This window comes from Gopherus flavomarginatus, chromosome 5 (assembly GCF_025201925.1).
Source record: "Gopherus flavomarginatus isolate rGopFla2 chromosome 5, rGopFla2.mat.asm, whole genome shotgun sequence".
Taxonomy (NCBI): Eukaryota; Metazoa; Chordata; order Testudines; family Testudinidae; genus Gopherus; species Gopherus flavomarginatus.
The window spans coordinates 129714483-129736647 of NC_066621.1; the positions used below are offsets into that span (position 1 = coordinate 129714483).

Below are 22165 nucleotides of genomic sequence, written 5' to 3' on the forward strand. Positions count from 1 at the left end.
ATACTTATTTACAGATTTATTTTTTAACATTCCAAAAGATACAGGAGCGCAAAAAGGTTTGTGGGTTTTAGATATCTATATATTATACATCCAGCTTATTTATCAAATTAAAGCCCAGAGTGAAAAATATTGTTATTCATAGACAGCTATGTGAAGATATGGAATGAAAAGAAGCTAGGTTTAGCTATGGTGTGCCAAGGTGGCACAACAAAAATAAATACATATTGGTGCCATGTGCACTGAAGATGAACCTCAAATAGTTATTCTTCAGAGTCTATAGCTGTATTAAAATTCTCTCTCACTTTTGGCCTACCTCTGAAATAAAACCCAAGTCCTACAGTGTGCTGTGTTCTAATGAACATTTTAGAAGCACTTCTATATCAGTAAATATTTGCTCGTTCCACAGTACAGGTTAGTCTGGCTTTCAAAAAATGTAAGTAAACACTACAACATCATTGATTAGATAGGAAGTGGTTTATGTTTTAAAAAATACAAATGCAGAAATTTATCCACAAATACTGGCCCCAATCCCAGCCTTTGCTCTGGCCACTTTTCCCCATTCCACCAGCATAAAGCAGCCCTAAAGCAAACAGATCCAGCCCCTGCAGTACCTCGCCTGCATAGGGAGATCCTTGTGCAGCACAAAGTAGCCATAGTAACTCTTGCAGCACTATTCCACTCCCTGTGTCTGTGACATTGCAGTCTATATGGTTTTATAAAAATATGCTAATGAGTGAATATAATGTAACTGGAATATGCCTTATGCAAAACGTCTCTTGTAAGGTATCAATACAAAACTTATTGTCTACTGAATGTGGTCATCCTATTTGTATAAAGGTATTGCTCTTGTTACTGAAACGAGAAATATGAAATATAACTCTGAGGGCCTATTGTAATTATGCGAAGTGTGGGCCATTAATGGTGGTTTGGAATCTTAATGGCTCTCATCAACCAGGACAACTGACTGGCTGGCTCTGTTTGCAGGCAAGCCTTCCTGTGAGTCAGGCTGCGAGGAATGAAAGCTTGGGGTCTTACAGTGACATGTGATCATGTTACATGAACTGGAATCCATCTTTAATCTGGTGCTTTTCCAGTAGGGAGGGGGGGTGGAAACCCAGAGGGACAAAGGATTCCTGCCTTATGTAAAAGATATATAAAGGCGTGGAACAGAACAAAGAGGAGAGAGAGCGCCATCATGAAGAATCCCATAGCTACCACCTGAGCTGGAACAAGAACTGTACCAGAGGAAAGAATTGGGCCCAGGCCTGGAAGGTGTCCTGTCTGAGGAAAAAACTTACTGAAGCATCTCTAAGGGTGAGATTATCTGTATTCAGTTTGATTAGACATAGATTTATGCATTTTATTTTATTTTGCTTGGTGACTTACTTTGTTCTATCTGTTACTACTTGGAACCACTTACTACTTTCTGTATTTAATAAAATCACCTTTTACTTATTAATTAACTCAGAGTATGTATTAATACCTGGGGGAGCAAACAACTGTGCATCTCTCTCTATCAGTGTTATAGAGGGCGGACAATTTATGAGTTTACCCTTTATAAGATTTATTTGGGTTTAGACCCCACTGGGAGTTGGGCATCTGAGTGTTAAATACAAGAACACTTCTGTTGGCTGCTTTCAGGTAAACCTGCAGCTTTGGGGCAAGTAATTCAGACCCTGGGTCTTTGTTGGAGCAGATGGGAGTGTCTGGCTCAGCAAGACAGGGTGCTGGGGCCCTGAGCTGGCAGGGGTAGAAGTAGTTTTGACACCTCGCGTGGCAGCTCCCAAGAGGGTTTCTGTGATCCAACCCGTCACAGTGTCAAAATAGCAGAGGCAGCTGGGAGAAAAGAGGATCTGTGCCCCACCACTATCCCTGGCTGCTGGAATGGCTCTTTGTGGCTGCTGCCAGCTGGCACAAGGTAGAGCAGTCTTTGGGCTCTGACTACTGCTTGGGATGACCCCAGGATCCCTGTGTGTTCCCCACTCCTTAGCTGTGCTAAGTGCTCCAAGGCCACAGCTGAGGCTCTACCCCCTGAAGTTTGCTTATTTGTAGAGATGTTCATTTCATTCTGTTCAAATGGAGTCAAAACTCATGCGACCCTCTTGATCTTAATGAAGGGGCCCCAAAAGGGAAGTATATATGTGGGCAGACTCCCACTGATGTCAATGTGAGCCTGCCCAACTAAAGGCTTCACATGACAGAGAACAATGGGGAAAAAATCAGAATCAAGTTTCTGCTTTCAGAGACTTGATACCAACATTGTTACAGAATCTGCAAGGAAAACAATGTTTGTTGCCTCTTTTACTTAAAAAAGTAGAAAAAAAAAGTGGCCTAAAAGGGGTTTGTTTATTTTTTAAATTCTGCTGCTTTTGTGTTGTCTTTGAAATATCAAGAATATTATGTCTTCATTTCCCTGGTTTTGTGAAAGTCTCAGGAGGATGGGAACATTCTCAACCCTTAATGGAAGTGTTGTGATGTTGCATCTTTTCTCCTGTTTATTCAGGAGTTACTTAGAAAAAATAGTTTGTTCAGGCTGTTTATAACAACACTTTCCCTTGCAGTCTGATTTCACTTGCTTGGTATCAAAGATATAATCCGGCCAGTTCTCCAGTCATCGATAGACATTTCCAGGGAAGATGAGAACTGCGTTTCTATTGTTACTTAAAAAGTTCAGAGAAATCCTTTTGGAAAAAAAAACAAACCAAAACCAAAAATACACACAACTCCCCTTTCGAGCCTTCTATAAAGAAGTTTAAAATGCAAAAGGGCATATGCTCAATTCCACACACCCCTTTTAAAATATGCTTTACATTTACATAAACATTATATTATATAATCCTTCTTGGAAAAACTACAGCAACAACAGTTCACTTCTCAAGGTGGTGCTTTACTTCAGTGTACAGTTTCACTAATTCCCAGCTGTTATCATACCAGTATTTTGCCAGCAGTACTCTGTGAAAGCTCTGATCCCTTTTCCTTTTGGCTTATTCCAGTTAACAATATGTGATGCAAGTCCAGACTCCCTGAAACATTCAAGTAAGCAGTATTTTCCCTCTTCTCATCTGTATTAGTTCATTTTAAGAGTGCAGGAGTTTCTTGAAGCAAGTCCATATCAGTACTGAATTAATCTCTGACATCTTCAGGATGGATTTATGTTATGCCATTTAATGACTACCTTTTCGGGGTTTGTGATTGTATCTCTCCACTGATCTGCTGCTTCACTACTATTGCTGTTAGAGCTTAGCCAGACCTGTGGTAAGAAAAAAACAAAAACAAAAACCACACAGCTGAGTTGTCATACAGATCACATTACTGGAGCCTCAGCCAATCCCCTCAACATTACTTCTGAACAGTGCATGCACATAATGAAAGCTAGCATGTATCTGCAGAGTAGAATGAAAATCTGTCAAAGTTAGTATGGTCTGGCCCAGGGCTGGGAGCACAGGGTGTTAAAACACTGAATTCAATTTCTGTCCTGGACAGAGACTAGGAGTTTGGTGGACTCATCGTAGGCAACAACATACATATCTCCACTGTGCAACACAGCCAGTTGAGCATCATTTGCAATCTCTGAATTCCATGGGTGCTGCAAGTCAACACTCAGGAGGAGTCTCAGAACTCATTAGGTCTCAGAATGGCTCTACAGAACTTGCACAATGCATTTAAATTCACAATTAAAAAACAGATATGGCCTAACTGTGCATTCCATTGAACTTAATAGACTTCTTGCCCGAATGACCAGGTGGGCGAGGTAATCTCTTTTATTGGACCAACTTCTGGTGGTGAAAGACTAGGAGACAAGCTTTCAAGCTACACAGCGCTCTTCTTCAGGTTTGGAAAAGGAACTCAGCTAGTCTCAACTAAAGGCAAGGTGGAACAGATTGTTTAGCATACGTGTTTAACACATAGTCTAAAAGGCCATTCCAGGTGAAATGGCTAGAACAACATGTGAAGGAATGTGCCCATACCATGTATAATCATGCAAGAAAAATCAGTTTGTCAGCAGTGCTCAAGTAATAGACAGCAGATACAAAATGAGGAAATAAAGTGCAGAGCAAAGGAGGAGGTTTCTGTCTAATCATCTCCCTCCCACATTCCCCCCCTCTTCCATTAACAAAAGGTATTGGGACAAACAGAACTCTGTCAATATTTATGAAGGCTTTTCATTCTTTTCTCCAGGCTTCAGAGGACCAATCTTGCTAATACAAATCCCAATGATTAAAATTTGATTTTTTGTCAAAATACACTATGTACGCGCAATCTTGGCTCTCAGAGCAGTCAGTGGGAATTTTGCCAGCCAGAGGACCGAAGGATTGGGTCACCAAATAAAGATCACCAAATAAACTCCTTTATGCATTAAAATAGTCATGCTTATGATCAAAGACATACCTACAAACAGCACAGTCAAAGCTTTAAGTTGTCTTCTGAGAATGTTTTCCAATTAAATATCACATTCTCTAAGGAATGAATTTACTGGATTCAGCTATATTCATCTTTTTCCAGTTCTACAGCCAGTTGCTCGCAGTGCATTTTTCCTATGGCCATGTTTTGTGTCTGCCTGTGTTATATAGCAATGTCTGCCTGTTTCAGCCTAAACAAGCTTTTACAAATCAGCTCTAAAGAGCAGAGGTAGTTCACTTTTTTTTTCCTTCAAACACCCCCCCCAAGATTATTAAAACCAATCCCATAAATCAAGATGAAGTGACAAAGCTTGACAACTGCAGCATCATGCACATATTATTTACTCCAAATTAAAATAGCTAGAAAGCACAAGCCTATATTTTCCTTTTTTAATATAGTTTTACTAAGAGGATCACAGTGAGATCCAGCACAAGCGTGGAATGCTGCTCTATCCAGCATGGGGAAGCTCACCTTACAATCACTCATGCTAGGATACGGCCTCCATAGCACTTACAGCTTTCCAGTAACTGTGCATGTTTCAAATGTCACACGCACAAGGTATACTGATATAATGGGAAGTTACGTGTTTACTGTGATAAAGAGCATAGGACCTCAGTGGGATGTGGACACCATAAAGGTAGTGAGGCTCTCAAAATACCCAGACATTTTGGGGTTCTAAAATTTAGGTGCATGTATTATTTTATGGCTCTCAGAGAGACAACTACTACCTAGCACTGAGGGCTCTGGAACAGATCAGACAGCACTGAGAGTGGGTTATCAAGACCGACCTGTGCTCCACTAGAGACAGAAAGGAGGACAGAAGAGAAGTAAGTTGGGAGGAGAGATTTTAAAGAGCCAAACTAAAAACTCCTGGTTAGTAAAAAGAAATATATATATATATAGCCACATGGTACTTTCAGGAAGGTGCAATGGAAACCACCAACTTTATCATAAAAGAAAATATTGCATTCCCCTCAAGCGTTTTATCTAACAGCAAACAAATATCATTATGAGGTTCAAGATAACAATGGAATTGTGATCAGGTCTTGTGTACTCAGAACTGTGCTAGTTTCAACATCCATTGCAATAGATTCCTGAGCTTCCTGCTTTCCTTTCAGGCTTGAAAGGGAAGCAAAGGTAACATTTAATGTTCTAATGGTAGGGGACGGGAGGGGAAGCAGTCATTTAAGCTCTTGACATTTCCTTCTCTGCATACTTGCCTAAGCACTGCAAGCTGATACACCCTCTTTTTGTAGAGGCTATTCAGAGCTGCAGCGCTCCTGTGAATGCCAGATTTGCTTATTTTAGAAAGTCTAAGCTATTGTCTACATGAACGATCTCACAGTGGCACAGCTGTAAGGTCTCCCTTACAGGAAATGCTCTATGCCAGTGGGAGAGAGCTCTCTTACGAGCATAATTAAACCACCCGTAACAAGCGATGGTAGCTATGTTTGCGGGAGAGCGTCTCAAGCCGACGTAGTGCTGTTCACACTTTTGTCAGTGAAACTTTTGTGGGTTAGGAGGGTTTTTTTTTTTCACACCTCTGACCAACAAAAGACCAACAAAGCCTTAGCTGGTTAGGTGTTCAGCAAGGAGGAGTTTATCTGTATATATGTGAGTGAGAGAGAGAGAGTGGTATTTCACATGGTGGGACTCTGGGGGAAGAATAATCAATGAGCCCAATCTTGTGAGGTACAAAGTGCATTCTGAGGGGCAATGAGCACCCTCACCTACCACTGCATGGTACTGTAGGAGCACAGCACCACTCAGGAGATGCTCAGTTCCTTGTAGGTCGGGGCCCCAAACTGTTACTGGCTGTTCATTGAACGAAATGGTTGACATTCAGAGATTACATAACTTAGTAGCTAAGCAGTGATCCTGGTGGGTAAATTTTTAACCTCTGAATTTATGCTAGTTACCAGTGGTTGGGGGTGGGAAAGAATAAAAACCAACCTGTCCCAGGAAGTGTTTTCTTCTCACTGAGGTCCTGCTGAAGAGTTTGATGAGAAAATTAATTCCTTGTTCATTCGGGCTAACTGGAAAAATCATCGTTTCTCCCCACTTCACTTGGCCATTGGTGGATTTCAATAGACGAGTCTTTTTCTTATAAATCAACCCTTCTGTACTAAACATTGAAACCTTCACAAAGAAATCTAGAATAAAGGAAAAATGTGTGACACGCAAAGGGGGTATTGCACTAAAACCTGACAAGAGCCACGTGTGTAGTTTATATTCTAATAATTACCCAAAAGCCACGGCTGCCCGGAGGATTGAGGGGGCCTGGGGCAAAGCAATTTCGGGGGGCCCTTCCATGAAAAAAAGCTGCAATACTATAGAATACTATATTCTCGTAGGGGCCCCTGTGGGGCCCAGGGCCTGTGGCAAATTGCCTCACTTCCCCCTTCCCCCCTCCCCTGTGCGGCCCTGCTAAAAGCTGGGCCAGATGTGTTCATATTTACTTAAACATTCAAGAATCATACAATAGCTTTCATTAAAATCACACATGCCTAATACATTCAATAACATTGAACTCATTAACACAGCATCCAAATGGCAAGGGCAGGCTAATGCTCTTGCATGTCAGAATTAATATTAGGACAAAAGAAAACCCCAAACACACCAACATAGCATCAAACCAAACAATGAATTTAATCTAGTCTGACATCTGTGGAAACGAATCTTGGCAATGGAAATCTACTGCGCTATGTAATATTAGCTTGAGGTTTGTGTGGAATGCTATGAATTGCCAGGTCATTCAAGCAGTACTCTACCTGTTACAAATGCTTCTAGACAGGAGGTATGAGACAGCCGATGTACTTACTTAAAGAGAGCGGTGTGGATGAGCTTGGGAGGCTTTGGGCTTCAAGAATCTGTAACTGAATCCTGCTGTTTATTGCTTGAAAACAGGTTCCTATTTGAAGTTCTGCTTTGCACACCTATAAAAAGAAGAATGTTGCTTTAATATCTAGATTAAGTTGCATATAAACTCGTGAAACACATGAATTTACTTATATGGATATTGAAATAGAAACCAGATTTATTCCACAAGCACCCAAAACGTGCTCTAGTGACCCTTTCCTGGTGCATTTCTGTATACTGAGGTATAGACAAATAAATATCACTTTATTCCATAAATACCCTGACACTGACCCAATGTATTTATGGATGACCAGAGGCTTTGGAGTTTTACTATGTAAAATGTATTTGTTCCATAAACAAACACAGTGTAAATGTAATAAGATCTCTGAGTTAAATGAACACCACACAAATGAAACGCTCAGGACAAACTTTAAGACCTGCTGGAGTATCTTAGAAAGCTCTCTAAAAAATAATGTCTATGATTGTACATTATTTCCAGTATCTCTCTCCCTATTTTGAATTATTAGGATGGAATTTCATAAACAAAATCTGAAAGCAAAATTTAGATTTTTTTAACCAGGCAAGCCTCAGGAGTTGGCTCTTTGTGGGGCTGCTTGTGTTTAAGAATCAAAGGGGTGGCCGTGTTAGTCTGGATCTGCAGAAAGTGACAGAGTCCTCGGGCACCTTATAAACTAACAGAAGTATTGGAGCATAAGCTTTCATGTATACCCACTTCATCAGACACAGGGAAGCAGGAAGCCCAGGAATCTATTGCAATGGATGTTGTGTTTAAGAGTTCATCTGAATCCTACCACTAATTATTTAATGCTCTCGGATGTCACACACCGAGGATTATAGATTCAGGTGAAGAATGAGGAGCATTTATGGTTATTCAATAACAATATCTACACATGGCAAGTATCATTTTCATTGGAACATTATGGATTTATTCAGATGCAGTTTGCTTCCAAATTCATTAACTCAAATTTGATTTATAGAAAATACTAGCATCTGCGCACATTTTCATGGCAAACATATTAGGGGGAAACCCCACAATGAAAATTAAGATGATCCTGCTATTGTGACACACGCATTTCTGTAACAACTGCCATACTGTGAGTGTGTCACTGAACTGCGCTTGGGAACAGCAAGTAAACAAACCTTTTATTACATTTCTCAAAAGATAGCTTTACTATAGTTTCTGATTTAGTTGATCCAGGTTATTATTATTCTTTCCTGTAACACTTAGCAACCACCTGCTGTTTATTGCTCAGTTAACTGCCTGAATTATTGCTCCAGAGCATGCAGCTTGAATACAAACACATTTAAATGGTTAAAACATCAATAAAGAGCAAGTAATACTACTTAGTACTTTTAATCCATAAGAATTCAGGCTGTCTACTTTGTGTGAACAATAAAGATCCAAGGGCTGAGAATTTGTCATTGGTCAAAAATTTCCCCAGTTGCCACAGTGTGTGTTCTGCGTAACAGCTGGTTGCAGCCCTTCACCCCAGAAGCAGCTGAGTTTCAGGAGCTTAGTTATAAAGTGTACAGTTATAACATCTTTTGGAATGAAATACAAAGTGCAGGAAGATATTAATTGTAACACTCATATTTCTAGAATTAGTCTTACACTTGTGATTTTACTTTTCTTCCCATTAATTTTCAGCTCTCTTTCTAGTGTACGTGATAACACTAGCTACTATGGGGTATTGTGCATAACTGGTGATCAGTCACTTACTGAAACTTTGGAAGGCGGCATTATATCCAACCAATGATCCGATTCCTGTGAATTGAGCTCTCGTAGCGGCAGGGCACACTCTCCAATTGTTTTCTTTCGGGGAGTCTGAGTTTGGATTTTAAACACCAGTCTTGCAGTCTGCAGAATTTTCAATTTGATAGTAAACACAAAGGTTTCCATGAATTCAATGTCCTGCAAGAAAGGACACATATGTAATACAACAGTACAACCAAAACAATGAAGAGCCCTATACAGCATGAAACCCAGGGAAAAAAATGTTTAAGTCCTACAAAAGGTGTAATTGGAAATATTCTTAAGCTGTCTTCGTTGCCTAAAGAGGTGTGTTTTTATAGCTAGATAACTAACATGGGCTAACTATCTCGTGAGAAATCCTTGTAGAGAGAGCGCTCTGTACATTTTACTGCAGTGTAACTAGGCAAGGTCACTTGCAGATGAGAGATCAATCATGTGATACACTGCAGTAAAAACTACATGCACCCAGTTTCACTGTAAAATTCGAGGAGACAATTAAAACTCCTTGGTTATCTCATCGTAAAAACACACCTTTTTTGGCAGTGCAGACATAGCCTTACAAAGTTCTCAGTCAGGATATTCTCTGCCTGGTGCTGATTGGCTGTTTTGAGCCAATCCCTCCTACCCTAACTCTCTCATTCTTTTCACTTCAGCCTCACTCCACCTGCCCTCCACACACCCCTCTCTGCCCCACCTGTCTTTACCTTCTCTGATGACTTTCTATATAGTTAATCCCCTCCTTACTAACTCCCCAAAAGGAATTCAACAACAAAAAACAAAAAAAAAATTGTGGCATCAACATTGATGTTTATAAACCATTCCTCTGCTTGTATGTTACACCTCTGGCTCCTTCCTGGTGTCTGATCTCTCTTTTAGATTATGAATCCTTCAGTACAGGGACTACCTACTACTCTGCCTATCCAGTACCCAGCACAGTGGGGTCCCATTCTCAGTTGACCTCTAGACAGTACTACAACATATCATTGTGCTCTCACAGAAGTCAGTAGGAGTTTGGGGATTGGCTTCCACAAAGCAGGCCCCTAACTTTAGGATTTCTATCCCCTTTGCACAAGCAAGGAGAATCTAGGCCTGTCTTTTTCTCATTTAGCCCTCCTGACAGGTCGAAGTGGACGCTCAGTCATTAATCAGTCAGTAGGACCCTGACACATGAGAAATGCAGAGTAAAATTTAAGGCACCAAATGATACAGTCCCCAATTCATATTTGTACAAAGAAGCAGGGAAAAGGGAACTCAGAAAAAGGGTTAAATTGCACATTTCTCCAGAAGGACTGGAAGGATCTAGATGTGTTGGATAACATTTCAGACTGTGCCACTTTCTCCCTTCACGCCCAATTTTAATAATCAAATATCACCAAAGATAGTCATGGTGAGAGAGGCAAGCTTTTGAGCTTACACAGGGCGCTTCTTCAGGTCTGGGAAAAGTACTCAGTGTCACAGCTACATATAAGGTGGAACAGATTATTTAACATAAGTAGTTAACACATATTTCAAGGGGACATTCCAGGTGAAGTAGCCCATTAACACACCTCCAATCATAAGGGAGAAAGGAAGGGGGTGGGAAGGAACCTGGGATAGGGGGAGTTGCTAGTGGGTTATAGGTTGTTGTAATAAGCCCTAAATCCAGCATTTCCGTTCAGTTCATGATTTTTAGTGTCTAGCAGAGTTAAGAATTTAAGTTCCAAGGCTCGTATTTTGAAAGTGGTGTGCAGGTTTCCTTTGTGCTCGTCTCTCTCACCAACAGAAGTTGGTCCAATAAAATATTCCTGGGGGAATTCTGTGCCAAAAAAATTAAAAAATCTGCTCACAATATTTTAAAATTCTGCATATTTCATTTGTCAAACTAATGCAATATAATCATGCCGGTTTCAATTATTTTGGTAATTTATTTAAACTACAATACAATGGATGGAGAATGAGAGTGGGAAGCATGGAAGGAAATCCCCAAACTCCCTTTGCCTAATAGTAATGTAACTAGGTTTGACCCTTTACTTCCAATTATTAGTCATCAAATATATGCAGCCATATGCTCAATGTTACATCATAGGCAACTGAAGAGAAAGTGAGGGCTAGGAAATCAAACTCACAATTTATATTGGCTACTGACCATCTCCAGAAAAGTCAGTAGCAAACAGTTCATGGAGCACATTTTGATAGGAAATTTTTTCAGTACAAAAATTTATGCCAGTTCTAATCAATAAAGCACCATAAGCATTTATAAGGCCATGCTATCCTTTACAGTAAGGCTCCTTTTCACCACTCAGGCAACGTGAAGGAGCCTTGTAACTTTTACACCTGTTTTATACTCCTGGGGGAATTCACTAAGAAGGCAGGCTGCCACATTCTGCTCTGCCTGAGGGGATAGAGCCTGCCTAATGCCTACGTCTCCCACGCCTACCCCTCCACGCAGAGTGTGCTGCAATAGCAAGCACTCTCTCTCTCTCTCTCTCTCTCTCTCACACACACACACACACACACACACGACTGCCCAGCCTCCTCCCATGCAGGTGGTGGTTTATGTCTCTACCAGCTGCTTTGGGTGTCTGCACCGATGTGCCTACACTGCCGGGGAAGAGTGCATGACTACTCTTGTGGTTCCCGGTCAGAAGTCATTTTTCTGCATGGAAGCAAAGAAATCTGCGGATAACATGAATTTGCATGTGCGCAGTGGCACAGAATTCTCCCAGGAGTAAATAAAAGCTATTACCTCACCCAACTTCTCTCTCTAATATCCTAGGACTGACATGGCTAAGAAAACACTGCCTACAAAGATAATCATGTCTTGCTCCTCCACTTCCCCTCAATACGAGTTTATATTTTCCAAAGTGTACTGTTAATTGTCACACTTAGAGCCAAATTCTTGTTCTTTGTGCAGAGGTAGAGTTAACAGGTTTGCCCTGGGACCTGTGCAGAGATGGGGACAAAATGAAGCCTCCACTTTGCTCCCCAAGCCAGAGAAAACATGAGGAGAAACACAGGAGTCATGTACACAATCTAAGGCAGTGTCTTAGCCAGTGGGTATATGTAACAACTGCACCCACTGGCCATATGCCTACACTTCTCCTGACCTCTCCTCTGAACTGCTGCAGAGAAATGCACTGCAGATCAATGCTCTATGATTTAGTTCCCAGTCACTCGAACTCCATCTCCAATGGAGCAGGAGCAGGGCCTCAACAATTCTGCTTTTTTCACATTTTCTACACCTGCAAAAAGAGGGTGAGTGAAAGAGAGAGGAATGGTGACAGAAACAAGATTTATCCCTTTTTTAACTTCTTAGAAGCCTATAATGATAATTTCCTGACACTAAACAATTCTTATGGGTAAAATGGTGCAAAGAAAATGAATGAAGTAGAAACAGGATCAAAATAATTTATGTTTGCAGAAAAAAAATGTATTAATGTTTTTTCTGCCACCACTTACATTGGAACCTTCTTTGGCTGAAGATTTGAACTGCACTGGCTTAGGCAACATCAGAATTCCTTTGACAGAGATATAAGGATTTCCTCCATAACTAGAAGGCCAGCTCAGATCTTTGCACTATGACATTGAAAACAGAGAGTCACTTTAGACAGCATAAACCCCTAGCTTTAGGCTAACGCAGAAGCATGCATTCTTGTTTACTATATGGCATAAGGAAAAAGCTTCAGGATATATTTTTAAGGTAAATCAGAGCACGTGTGATGTCCATGTTGCTTTAGAGTTTAATCTTTCTGCAGCAAGGTAGAATAGTTATCCATGAAACTTTAGTGAATTAATTATATGGCATTACAGTAGTAATCAGTCAGGAAAATTCCCCTAAGGTAGTGTGTATTATTTCATGCAAAGTTGCAGGGTCCCTAGCTATTCAAAGTTCCACTACCGCAAAATCATTCACAGTTCATGGAATTGTGTAAACACTTGCTGCACATGCAAACAGAAAAGCCACAAGAAGTTACATCCAAAATATACTGGTGTTGTGGTTTTGCCACTGAAGTACTGGCAGAATTAAACATAGCTTTGCTCTTGAAATAAGATGCAGTGAAGTAATCACATGGGGCCTGATTCTGCCACTCTTACACACTACTTTACTCCACAAGCAGTCATACTATTCAGCATGACTATCCATGGCTAAGGCTACGTTTTAGTCACAGGTATTTTTAGTAAAAGTAACAGACAGGTCACGGGGCAGTAAACTAGAATTCACAGCCCGTGATCTGTCCATGACTTGTACTATATATCTCTGACTAAATCTTAAGGGTGGCTGGGGGGGGCAGGGATGCTGCTCAGGGAGAGGGGAGGTAGTCCACAGCCCAGGACCCCTTGCTGGTGCTGGGGGAGGGTGGGGTTGGCGAGACTGTCAGGCTCCCTACTCGGCTCCTCGAGGCTCTCCAGAAGTGGCAACATATCCCTCCCTCAGCTCCTAGCTCTGCACACTGCCCCTGCCCCAAGCGCTGGCGCCGTAACTTCCATTGGCCGGGAACTGGAGTCACGGAGGTCCCAGAAAGTCACGGAATCTGTAACTTCCATGACCTCCATGACAATCTCACAGCCTTAACCGTGGCAGAAAGAAGTCCATTAGTGATTAAAACAGTAAGAATCCAGGAGGAGATGACATCTTGAAAGAAGCAAGGAAAGATGCATCACATTTAGGCCAAACTGAGGGTATATTTTGATACTTCAGTTTTGAGATTGTTTTACAGAAGCAAAGAGCTCAGTCTAGCTGGGAGAACTGATACCACAGATTACTAAGTACAATCAAGTCTCCATCTGAGTCAGTTACATAAGCCCAGCAATATTCTCTTACATGCAAGATTGTGATCCAGATCTGTTCTGCAGAAGGAGCATAACACAGTTTCACATTCATTCTTCCAAAGTCTCGTTCATCACCTGATAATGTAATGGTATCTGGGGAAAAAGCCAACAAGTCTTTTTAAAAGCCCTACAACATCTTAGAGCCTATTCTGAAAAGCTGGGACGCTGTTCAGTTTTGTGACCCGCATATTTTAAAGCTCTCTCAAACTGAGTTTGAAATAGCTCAGATTTTAAGGCCAGGAGGGACCAATAGATCTTCAGTTTGACCCCCTGTATATTACAGGGCATTAAATGTCATCCATTTGCTCTGTATTTAGCCTAATATATATTTGATTAAAACATTCTCCAGAAACACATCCAGTATTGATCTGAAGCCATCAAAAGATGGAGCCTCCACCACTTCTCTTGGTAGTCTGTTCCAGTGGTTACCCACCTTCACTGTTAAATCTGTGCCTTATTTCTAACTTGAATTTGTCTGGCTTCTGCTTTCAGCCATTGGTTCTTGTTATGCCTTTTTCTGCTAGACTAAAGAGACATTTACTAGCTGGTATTTTCTCCCCATGAATGTACCTACACATAAGGCTAAGATTTTGTCTCAAATATTTTTTAGTGGAAAAGTCATGGACAGGTCACGGGTTATAAAGACAAATTCACAGAAGTCCATGACCTGCTGGTGACTTTTACTAAAAATATCTGTGACAAAATGGGGAGGGAGATGGCTCCAGCACCCATCGCTGCTGGGGCTGTGGGGTTCCCCACTGTTCGCGGTGGCCAGGGAGCTGTGCGTAGGGGGCCTCCCGGCTAACAGCTCCAGCCCCACCATCCCAGGACTGCAGTCATGGAGGTCTCTGGAAATCACGGATTCAGTGACTTCCACAACCTCCATGATAAAATTGCGGCCTTACTTATACACTGTAATTAAGTAACTTCTCAATCTCTTACATAAACTAAACAAATCGGGCTCTAAGTATCTCACTATAAAGACATTTTCTCCAGTCCTCAAATCATTTCTGTGGCTCTTTTCTGTACCCTCTCCAGGTTTTCACCATCCTTTTTCAAAATGTTTACACCAGAACTGTATGCAATATTCCACTATTAGTCTCGGTAATAATAGTGGTATTGGATTGCAAGTTTCTCCATTAGAAGAGGAGGAGAAAGCTATTACCATACTTCCCTTTCCCCCTCTCCCACACAGAGTTGACTAATATCCTAATTAACTGGCCAGTTAACTCAGGGTGGGATTTTCCAGAGCACTGAAACTTGTGCTCCTATAGGTATATCCATACTACATATCACAGGGTGCGACTACAACTTGAGCTGACATACCTGAGTTAGCTTTAATCTAGCTAACTCAGATCCTGGAGCAGTGAAGCTGTGGCAACACATGCTTCAGCAGGGGCTGTACAAGTATGCCTGGACCTCTGGGTAATTACTCATGGGCTAGCCCGTGCTGAAGCTTGCGCTGCCACAGCTTTGCTGATCTAGCTAGCTTTAATCACACAAGCTGCAATTATGGCATCTCCATACCTTGGGTCACTAAGGTGCTTAAAAATCCCATGTTCACTCTCTCAATAGGAAAGCTGCAGATGGAGGACTGAGTAAAGTAGGCATCTTACACGTCAAGTTACAAACTACTCACCAATTGTTTTGCTCAACACCACTCCATAAAATCACTGTCTGCAGTAATACAGTCAAACCTTGCAATAACATGCCCCGCTATAACATGAAATTGCATATAACGTGATCATGGGTTGGCTCCCCTTTAAGGCAGATACTAGTTAGATAATGTTTTCACAGTACTGTACAGTACCAGTGGTCCCCAACACCATTGCAGGGGAGAGAAGCTGCAGCCCTGCGCCTGCCGAGGACAGAGAACTCCGAGGCTGCGGGTGCTGGAGCTCTCTGTCCCCAGCAGACGCGGGCCGCAGCTTCTCTCTGGCTTCTCTGGGCGCCGGTGCTCTCTGTCCCCGGCAGGCGCAGGGCCACAGCTTCTCTCCGGCTTCAAGAGGAGCCACTGCTCCTCGCCTGCCGGGGACAGAGAACTCCAGGGCTGTGGGCGCCGGAGTTCTCTGTTCCTGACAGGCAGGGAGCTGCCGCGGCTCCTCTTGAAGCCAGAGAGAAGCCACGGCCCCGCACCTGCCGGGGACAGAGAGCACTGGCGCCCGCAGCCTCAGAGTTCTGTCCCCCGCAGGTGGGGCTGCGGCTCCTCTCCCCTACTGGGCACTAGGCGGTGCACATAATGCACCGCTTTGGGGACCACTGACAAACTGAGTGGTTTAAAACCTTGCTATACCACGACCCTGCATTTAGCGCGATGGAAGTTATTGGACCCCAAACATCACGTTATAGCAGAGTTTCATGGTATTTAGATATCACTGTGTGAAGGCAATTATTCCATTGCTGGTTACAAAACAAACAATTATTACCCAGGCTCCTGTTACTGCCTTGTGAATCCTTCTTCGAGGAGGTACTACTGGGTACACTGGAGACTGAATCATATCTCTGGAAAGAAAATGCCTCTTTAGTCAGAGCAGTGAGTGTGACAAAGAGCCCAGCAAGTTCTGATCATAAAAGATGGGACACACTGATCATTGGGAGGATGTAAATTGAAGTTCTCTCATTCCTTACTAACCCCTTGAAGCTGACAGTGCAGATTTCCTTGGTGGTGGGATTTAACATAAAATGCATTCACAGCCAGCGTTGATTTTTCCCCCTACTGATGCATGAAGATTCTGTCCTATTTGCATAAATAGGAGTTAGTAAGATCTTTATCTCCTGCTGCACCAATGGAAAACAAACCCCTTACATCACCCCACTGTCCAGTTTTATATTTTGCAAGGAAGTGCAAAACAGGGAACCACAGTTGCTTATACTTTTCTGATAACCGACTGACTCAAATGTCCCAACTATACTGTGGGGGAGAAGGGAGGGATTAGGAAAGAAACTAGTGAAATTATTTATGCTTTTGAACTTTTCCCTCAAGCTCTTCCACTGCACATCAGAATGGCCCTTAAATGTTTACTCTTGAAATGTGATGGTATCAGGCACAAGTACACAAAAGATAATGAGTTCTGGGTGTAGCCTAAGTTATTAAAAACTCACCTGGATGACACGATGGGGTGGATTTGTGAGATCAAACAGCGAACAGCTTAAGCCAGCTGATCCAGGAAGTGTGTTACTCCTTAAATCACAAACTGAAACAGAAAGAGACAAACATATTTACTTTGAACAGCAGGAACTAACATTTTTACTGTCAGGAAAAGAAAAGAAGAGAAAGCAGTTCTTAGTAAATGCCAGATTCAAAGCCAAGTTAATCAGATGTTTGTCCATCTCTAAACTTGCTTATTTCACCCAGTCTGGAGCCAAACAATTATAAGTTTGAAAACATTTGTAACCGTTTAGGTGCTTGTGGATGTTCTGCATGGTAGAGCACACACACGTGTACTCCAGAGCCATACCCAAATCACTGCATTTTTTAATATATTATCTACAGGGTTATACATTGTAACTGCAAAGGGCGTGAAAAATAACTTTTGTAGTGATATTAATTACAGCATACAATACACTTTGCCACAGAACAAAGCTTAGGTTAGTGACAGTTCATACCTGGAGTGGGAAAAAAAATTGTCTGTGGCTTTTGCTGAACACGTTAAAATAACCCTTAAAAGATAGTTCATGGAAAGTGCCTAGGGGGTGGGACCAATCATGAAAAATTGCAACACTTTCCATTTTGAAAGGTTAAGACCCAGCTCCCTTTCATTTTGAAAAATCAGCATTTTTACCAAAAAGGAGTACTGAAAATGGAGTTTTGATTGAAAGTGTCAGTAATTTATGAATTTTGTTTTGAGGAAGGAAAAAAAGTCCTGGATGAGAATGAGCTGGTCATCGTTTTTCAAATGAAAAGCTACTTATAACTTAAGAATAAATCACTAAGAAAGAGACACAAGGAAATGAGAATTTCCAAAAGTTTTTGCAGCTTTTATTTTACTAATAAATTCAAGAAGCCATTAGGTGCTCAGCAAATCCAGTCAGGCTACGTGCACAAGGGTGCACAGTTCACACTATAAGCAATAAGGAAGAGCAAGAGTTAAGGTTTCAGCAGCCAAGTTAACGCTGCTGCATTGCACACATCCTGCAAATTTTATAAGATCAAATTGCAATATACAGAACTACACATATAACCAGAAAAAAGGAAATGATAGATGCCTTAGAAATACCTATGTGCCAAATACCAAACTGACATCCTCTCCTGCCTCCTTATTTCTTCATGCACTTGTCTGTCCTCCTTAATGGCAGGAAGTAGCATTGCTTATGGAATGCCTCAGCAAAGAGATGGGTCTTATCTTTAGATCTGGTCAGGGTTGGGAGTCAAGCTGACCTCCTTAGTTAAGGTTTTCCACAACAAGGGTCTCATCACCAAGAGTGCTTTGTCTTCTGCACCAAGGAGTCTTACCCTTGGCTGTGCCTGCTGCAGTCTCTCTGTAGGTCATAGTTGTGTTGCTAGGTCACAGATGGGAAACTGGTCTCAACTGTCCAGTTCCTAGTGACTTTTGTAGATTAGAATTAGGACTATAAAGTCAGTCTGGAGGCTATAGTGGCACAGAGAACCAGTGAGGTAATTTATCATTAACCTTTCTTGCTAAATGAGCAGACTGCTGCATAGTGCAGTTTTCATGTTGCATCTACATTTAACTTCAGGTAGATTGAGTTGCAATAGTTTAACTGGGAGGTGACAAAAGTGTATTATATCACAATAGCAAGGTCCTCATTTGAGAGGAAGAGCAGAGTCTCCTGGCTAGCTGGAGATGGTTGAAGACAGAACTCATCGCTGTTGGAATCTTTTTTTTCCCAGAAGCCGTGCACAGTGGCTGTGCACCAGCCAAATACCCCAACATTAATGACAGAAAATACACCTTAACATGGGTGAGTTACTGTCACTGTTTTTCAGAAGCTTTTTAACTCCATCCCAACATTAGTGTTCAAGAGGCCTGCAAATACCTCTAACTCCACTATGTTGACTAATTTCCAATTTTAAATCTACTAGAAGGCCACTTGCCACACTGGTTTCTTTACTGCCTGGTCTGTATTTTCCAGTATTTCAAGAGATTTCCATTATTTGCTGTTCAAAAGGAAGACACAATGAAAATTTGGATGTTGTCGCTTTCAGTTGCTGCCTCACTACCTCCAAAAGGAAATAATCAATTTTGCTTAGTGTGAGCTGTTATGACAGAGTAATGCTCTTCCTGAGAGGCAAAAAGACAAAAACAGTTCTGACTTGGCTTGGAGGAGGGAGGGGAAAGCAGTAACAGTATTCAGATACATTTTAGTGAAATCTGTGGGTCTGGGATCACTTCCAAATTATCTTTCTTTGTTTGCAAGAGAGAGACAGGACTTCTGGTCTGTTTACAAAATCTTGTACAGAAATATTGTGTTACAGAGACATGCAAGCCCTTGAAACACAGTTTTGATGTAATGGAAGCAAATGAGCTGAGGCAAGCCCATAACTTGATTTAATACAAGGTGAAAATATATTTACTAAAATATAATCCATATGCAAAACAGAGGAACTCTCATAGACTATTGGTAAACTGTTATCCAGTTGTTTACTCTTCTAGCTAAAGGAAAGGATTACAAATCAGTTGGAGCTTTTGAAGACGGGATATTTACAGTATGTTTCTAGTACAGCTCGTTGACATTTTACAGTTGAATAGACTGACAAAAAAGAGTGGCTTTTTCCAAAACAAGAAATGTTCACAAAAAATTGGTAACCACAATCTAAAATTTTGTGAAATTTCATTTTATAAAAAACAAAAATTTTGATTAACCCATTTTCAAAACTGCTTATTTTGAACCCTATGAAATGAAAAAAAATCAAAACTAATTTTTCCCTTTACGTATTTTAAACCAGTTCTAGTTTTAAGTTCACAAGCATGCAACACAGTGGCACTTCTTCATGCTGCAGCACAGCAGGCTTAGGAGAATACCAGCTAGATTTTGAAAGAGGTGACAGAAACCTTGCAAGGGAAAAGTGTATACAAAGTCATTAATAGTGCAGTTCTCATGGTGCATCTATATATAAACTTCAAGTAGATCGAGTTGCAATAGTTTAACTGGGAGGTGACAAAGTATGATATCACAAGAGCAAGGTCCTCATCTGAGAAGAAAAGCAGAGTCTGCTGGTTAGCTGGAAATGGTTAATGACAGTACTCATGACTGTTGGCATCTTGTATTGGGGCAACTTCTGTTAGTGAAAGGAAGAAGTTTTCAGGCTTACATAGAGTTCTTCTTCAGCTCTGTGTAAGCTCAAAAGCTTGTCTCTTTCACCAATAGAAGTTGCTCCAATAATAAATAGTCTCAACTCTTTCACTTAAGTGTCTAGTGAACAATAGTACTTGCTCTCAGGTTTATTAACATTAAGATCAAGTGTCAAATATTTTCTTAGTGTGTACCAAAGGTTGTATATGGGGTCTTTTAGGCCATGAAGAGGTAAGAAGCAAGCAGAGTTGTTGGGAACAAGGAGGAGGAGCCTGTATCGCATGACTAGCTAGTTCTGTGGCCAACGGGACCACAGTTTGAGAACTGCTGTATTCGGACATACCTTCCATATTCCCAGTGGGTGCTCTCTTCTGCATTTAAACCTTCTGGTGAGAAAGGAGGGAGAACAGGATGAGTTCTTACCTGATCCATATAATCTCACATCTGATTTTTCTGGGAAGCGCCTAGTCAGATCCGGTGACATACGCTGCTGCCTATAGAATGGATTATACACCACGTCACCATGGGGCCCTTGCTGGTATATATTGGAAAGTTCTGCTTTCCTGTCACTAACAAAGGCTCTGGCAGATCCTGTGAAGCACAACATAAGCCACGTGTAAGAGTCTTAGCAGTTAATGAATGTACTGCCACGGTTCATGAAGCAGGCAACATGCCTTTCAGGCAAAGGACACTTTGCTACCTGCTTAGGAAAAACTAACAGGTTATGTCAGATTTCAGCACTCTTAGGAATTACTGGCACAAAAATGAAACTGTACATTGAGAAATCATGCACACACACCCCTGGGAGTTCCTTAATATAAACCTAACCTGATTTATACATAGATAGTTCCAACAACAGAGAGCAAGACAAATATTCACAGGACACTGGGCCATGTGTGCAGAGAACCTGTGCTTCCACATTGGCTCTATTCCCCTGGGGCATCCCACTTTGCTATAGTGGCCCCAGAACCTTCAGGAGGGTCTAGAAAGAAGAGAGAATATAGCCTGTGGCTGTGTATACTCTTCGCTTAATTTCAATAGGATACCTATCAGTACAGAGAAGTAAAATGACTTGCCGAAGATCACTCACTCGTTGACTCAGTCAGGAATAGACCATACAATCCCTGTCTCCCACCTGCAAGCTCAGTTCCTTAGACCATAGCCACCCTACTTTTCTTTCCTCTTCTTCTAATGAGTTCAGGCAAAATATTAAGGTCTTGGTAAACAGAACAATAAAACAGACTGACATAATTTCATTTTATTTATCTGAAGCCCCCCATCCATTCCTCTAGACGGTGTCAGAATGAATAAAAACAGAGACTAACTAAAATAATCCTATGTAACAAAGAAATGATCATTCAAGAATTCAAGTGTGATGGAAGCACTAACACCAGAAAGTTAAATTAGTTCAGAGCATTCAGCCATTTAGATGAATATTAATATTAACATATGGGGTCAGAAACAGATATTTCCTTTTGCGAGCTTAGCTTCTCATGTAAGACCACGAGACACAAACTGTGGCAAGCCTTGCAAAGAAAATTTGCCAGAGCATAAATCACTGTCAGTAAGGATGCAAGCAGCAATTCTGAGAGCATGTCCTGTTTAAAAAAGGAAACTATACAATCACACATACAGAAAATGGTGTTGCATTAAAAGCAGAGTTTGGACTGTCATGGCTGAAAACCAGGTACTCTAATGGTTCTCTTTAACATACTAGTGCTTTAGTTAGTGTTACGTTATAGTGAAGAAGGAATTGCAGCACATTTCTCTACGGTCAATAAATCTTCCTAAAAAAGTATAGTTTGCCTTTAACACAAATAGCTTTCACAACTCTTAAAATATAAAATGTATAAATATACATTTTTACTGCTAAGAACAAACAGAATCATTTCAGGAAGACACAGCTTCTTATTTGCTGTAAGAATTATACCTAAGCTTAAATTAAATGCTTACTCATGAGGCATATTCGTGAAGAGACACTTTTCTTATCACCTATAGCACATCTCTGATGTTCTCCAGAAAACGATGATCCAAGATTCCAATGAACAAAAGTCACCTGATAGTAGC

General features: G+C 41.2%; 1 protein-coding gene across 6 annotated transcripts in view; it reads right to left on the reverse strand.

The window, feature by feature from the left end:
- Window positions 1–232: 232 nt before the first annotated feature.
- The window catches only part of TC2N (tandem C2 domains, nuclear), a 47078-nt gene continuing 25145 nt past the window's right edge, over window positions 233–22165 (reverse strand). For all 6 annotated transcript variants that reach the window (XM_050953301.1, XM_050953299.1, XM_050953302.1 and 3 more), the window contains 9 exons: window positions 20522–20689; window positions 16946–17037; window positions 16270–16345; window positions 13836–13936; window positions 12473–12589; window positions 9002–9193; window positions 7223–7337; window positions 6355–6554; window positions 233–3250 (listed from right to left, as the gene is read on the reverse strand). In XM_050953301.1, coding sequence (XP_050809258.1) covers window positions 3140–3250; window positions 6355–6554; window positions 7223–7337; window positions 9002–9193; window positions 12473–12589; window positions 13836–13936; window positions 16270–16345; window positions 16946–17037; window positions 20522–20689 — 1172 coding nt within the window. In that variant the 3' untranslated portion in view covers window positions 233–3139. The remainder of the gene's footprint in view (window positions 3251–6354; window positions 6555–7222; window positions 7338–9001; window positions 9194–12472; window positions 12590–13835; window positions 13937–16269; window positions 16346–16945; window positions 17038–20521; window positions 20690–22165) is intronic.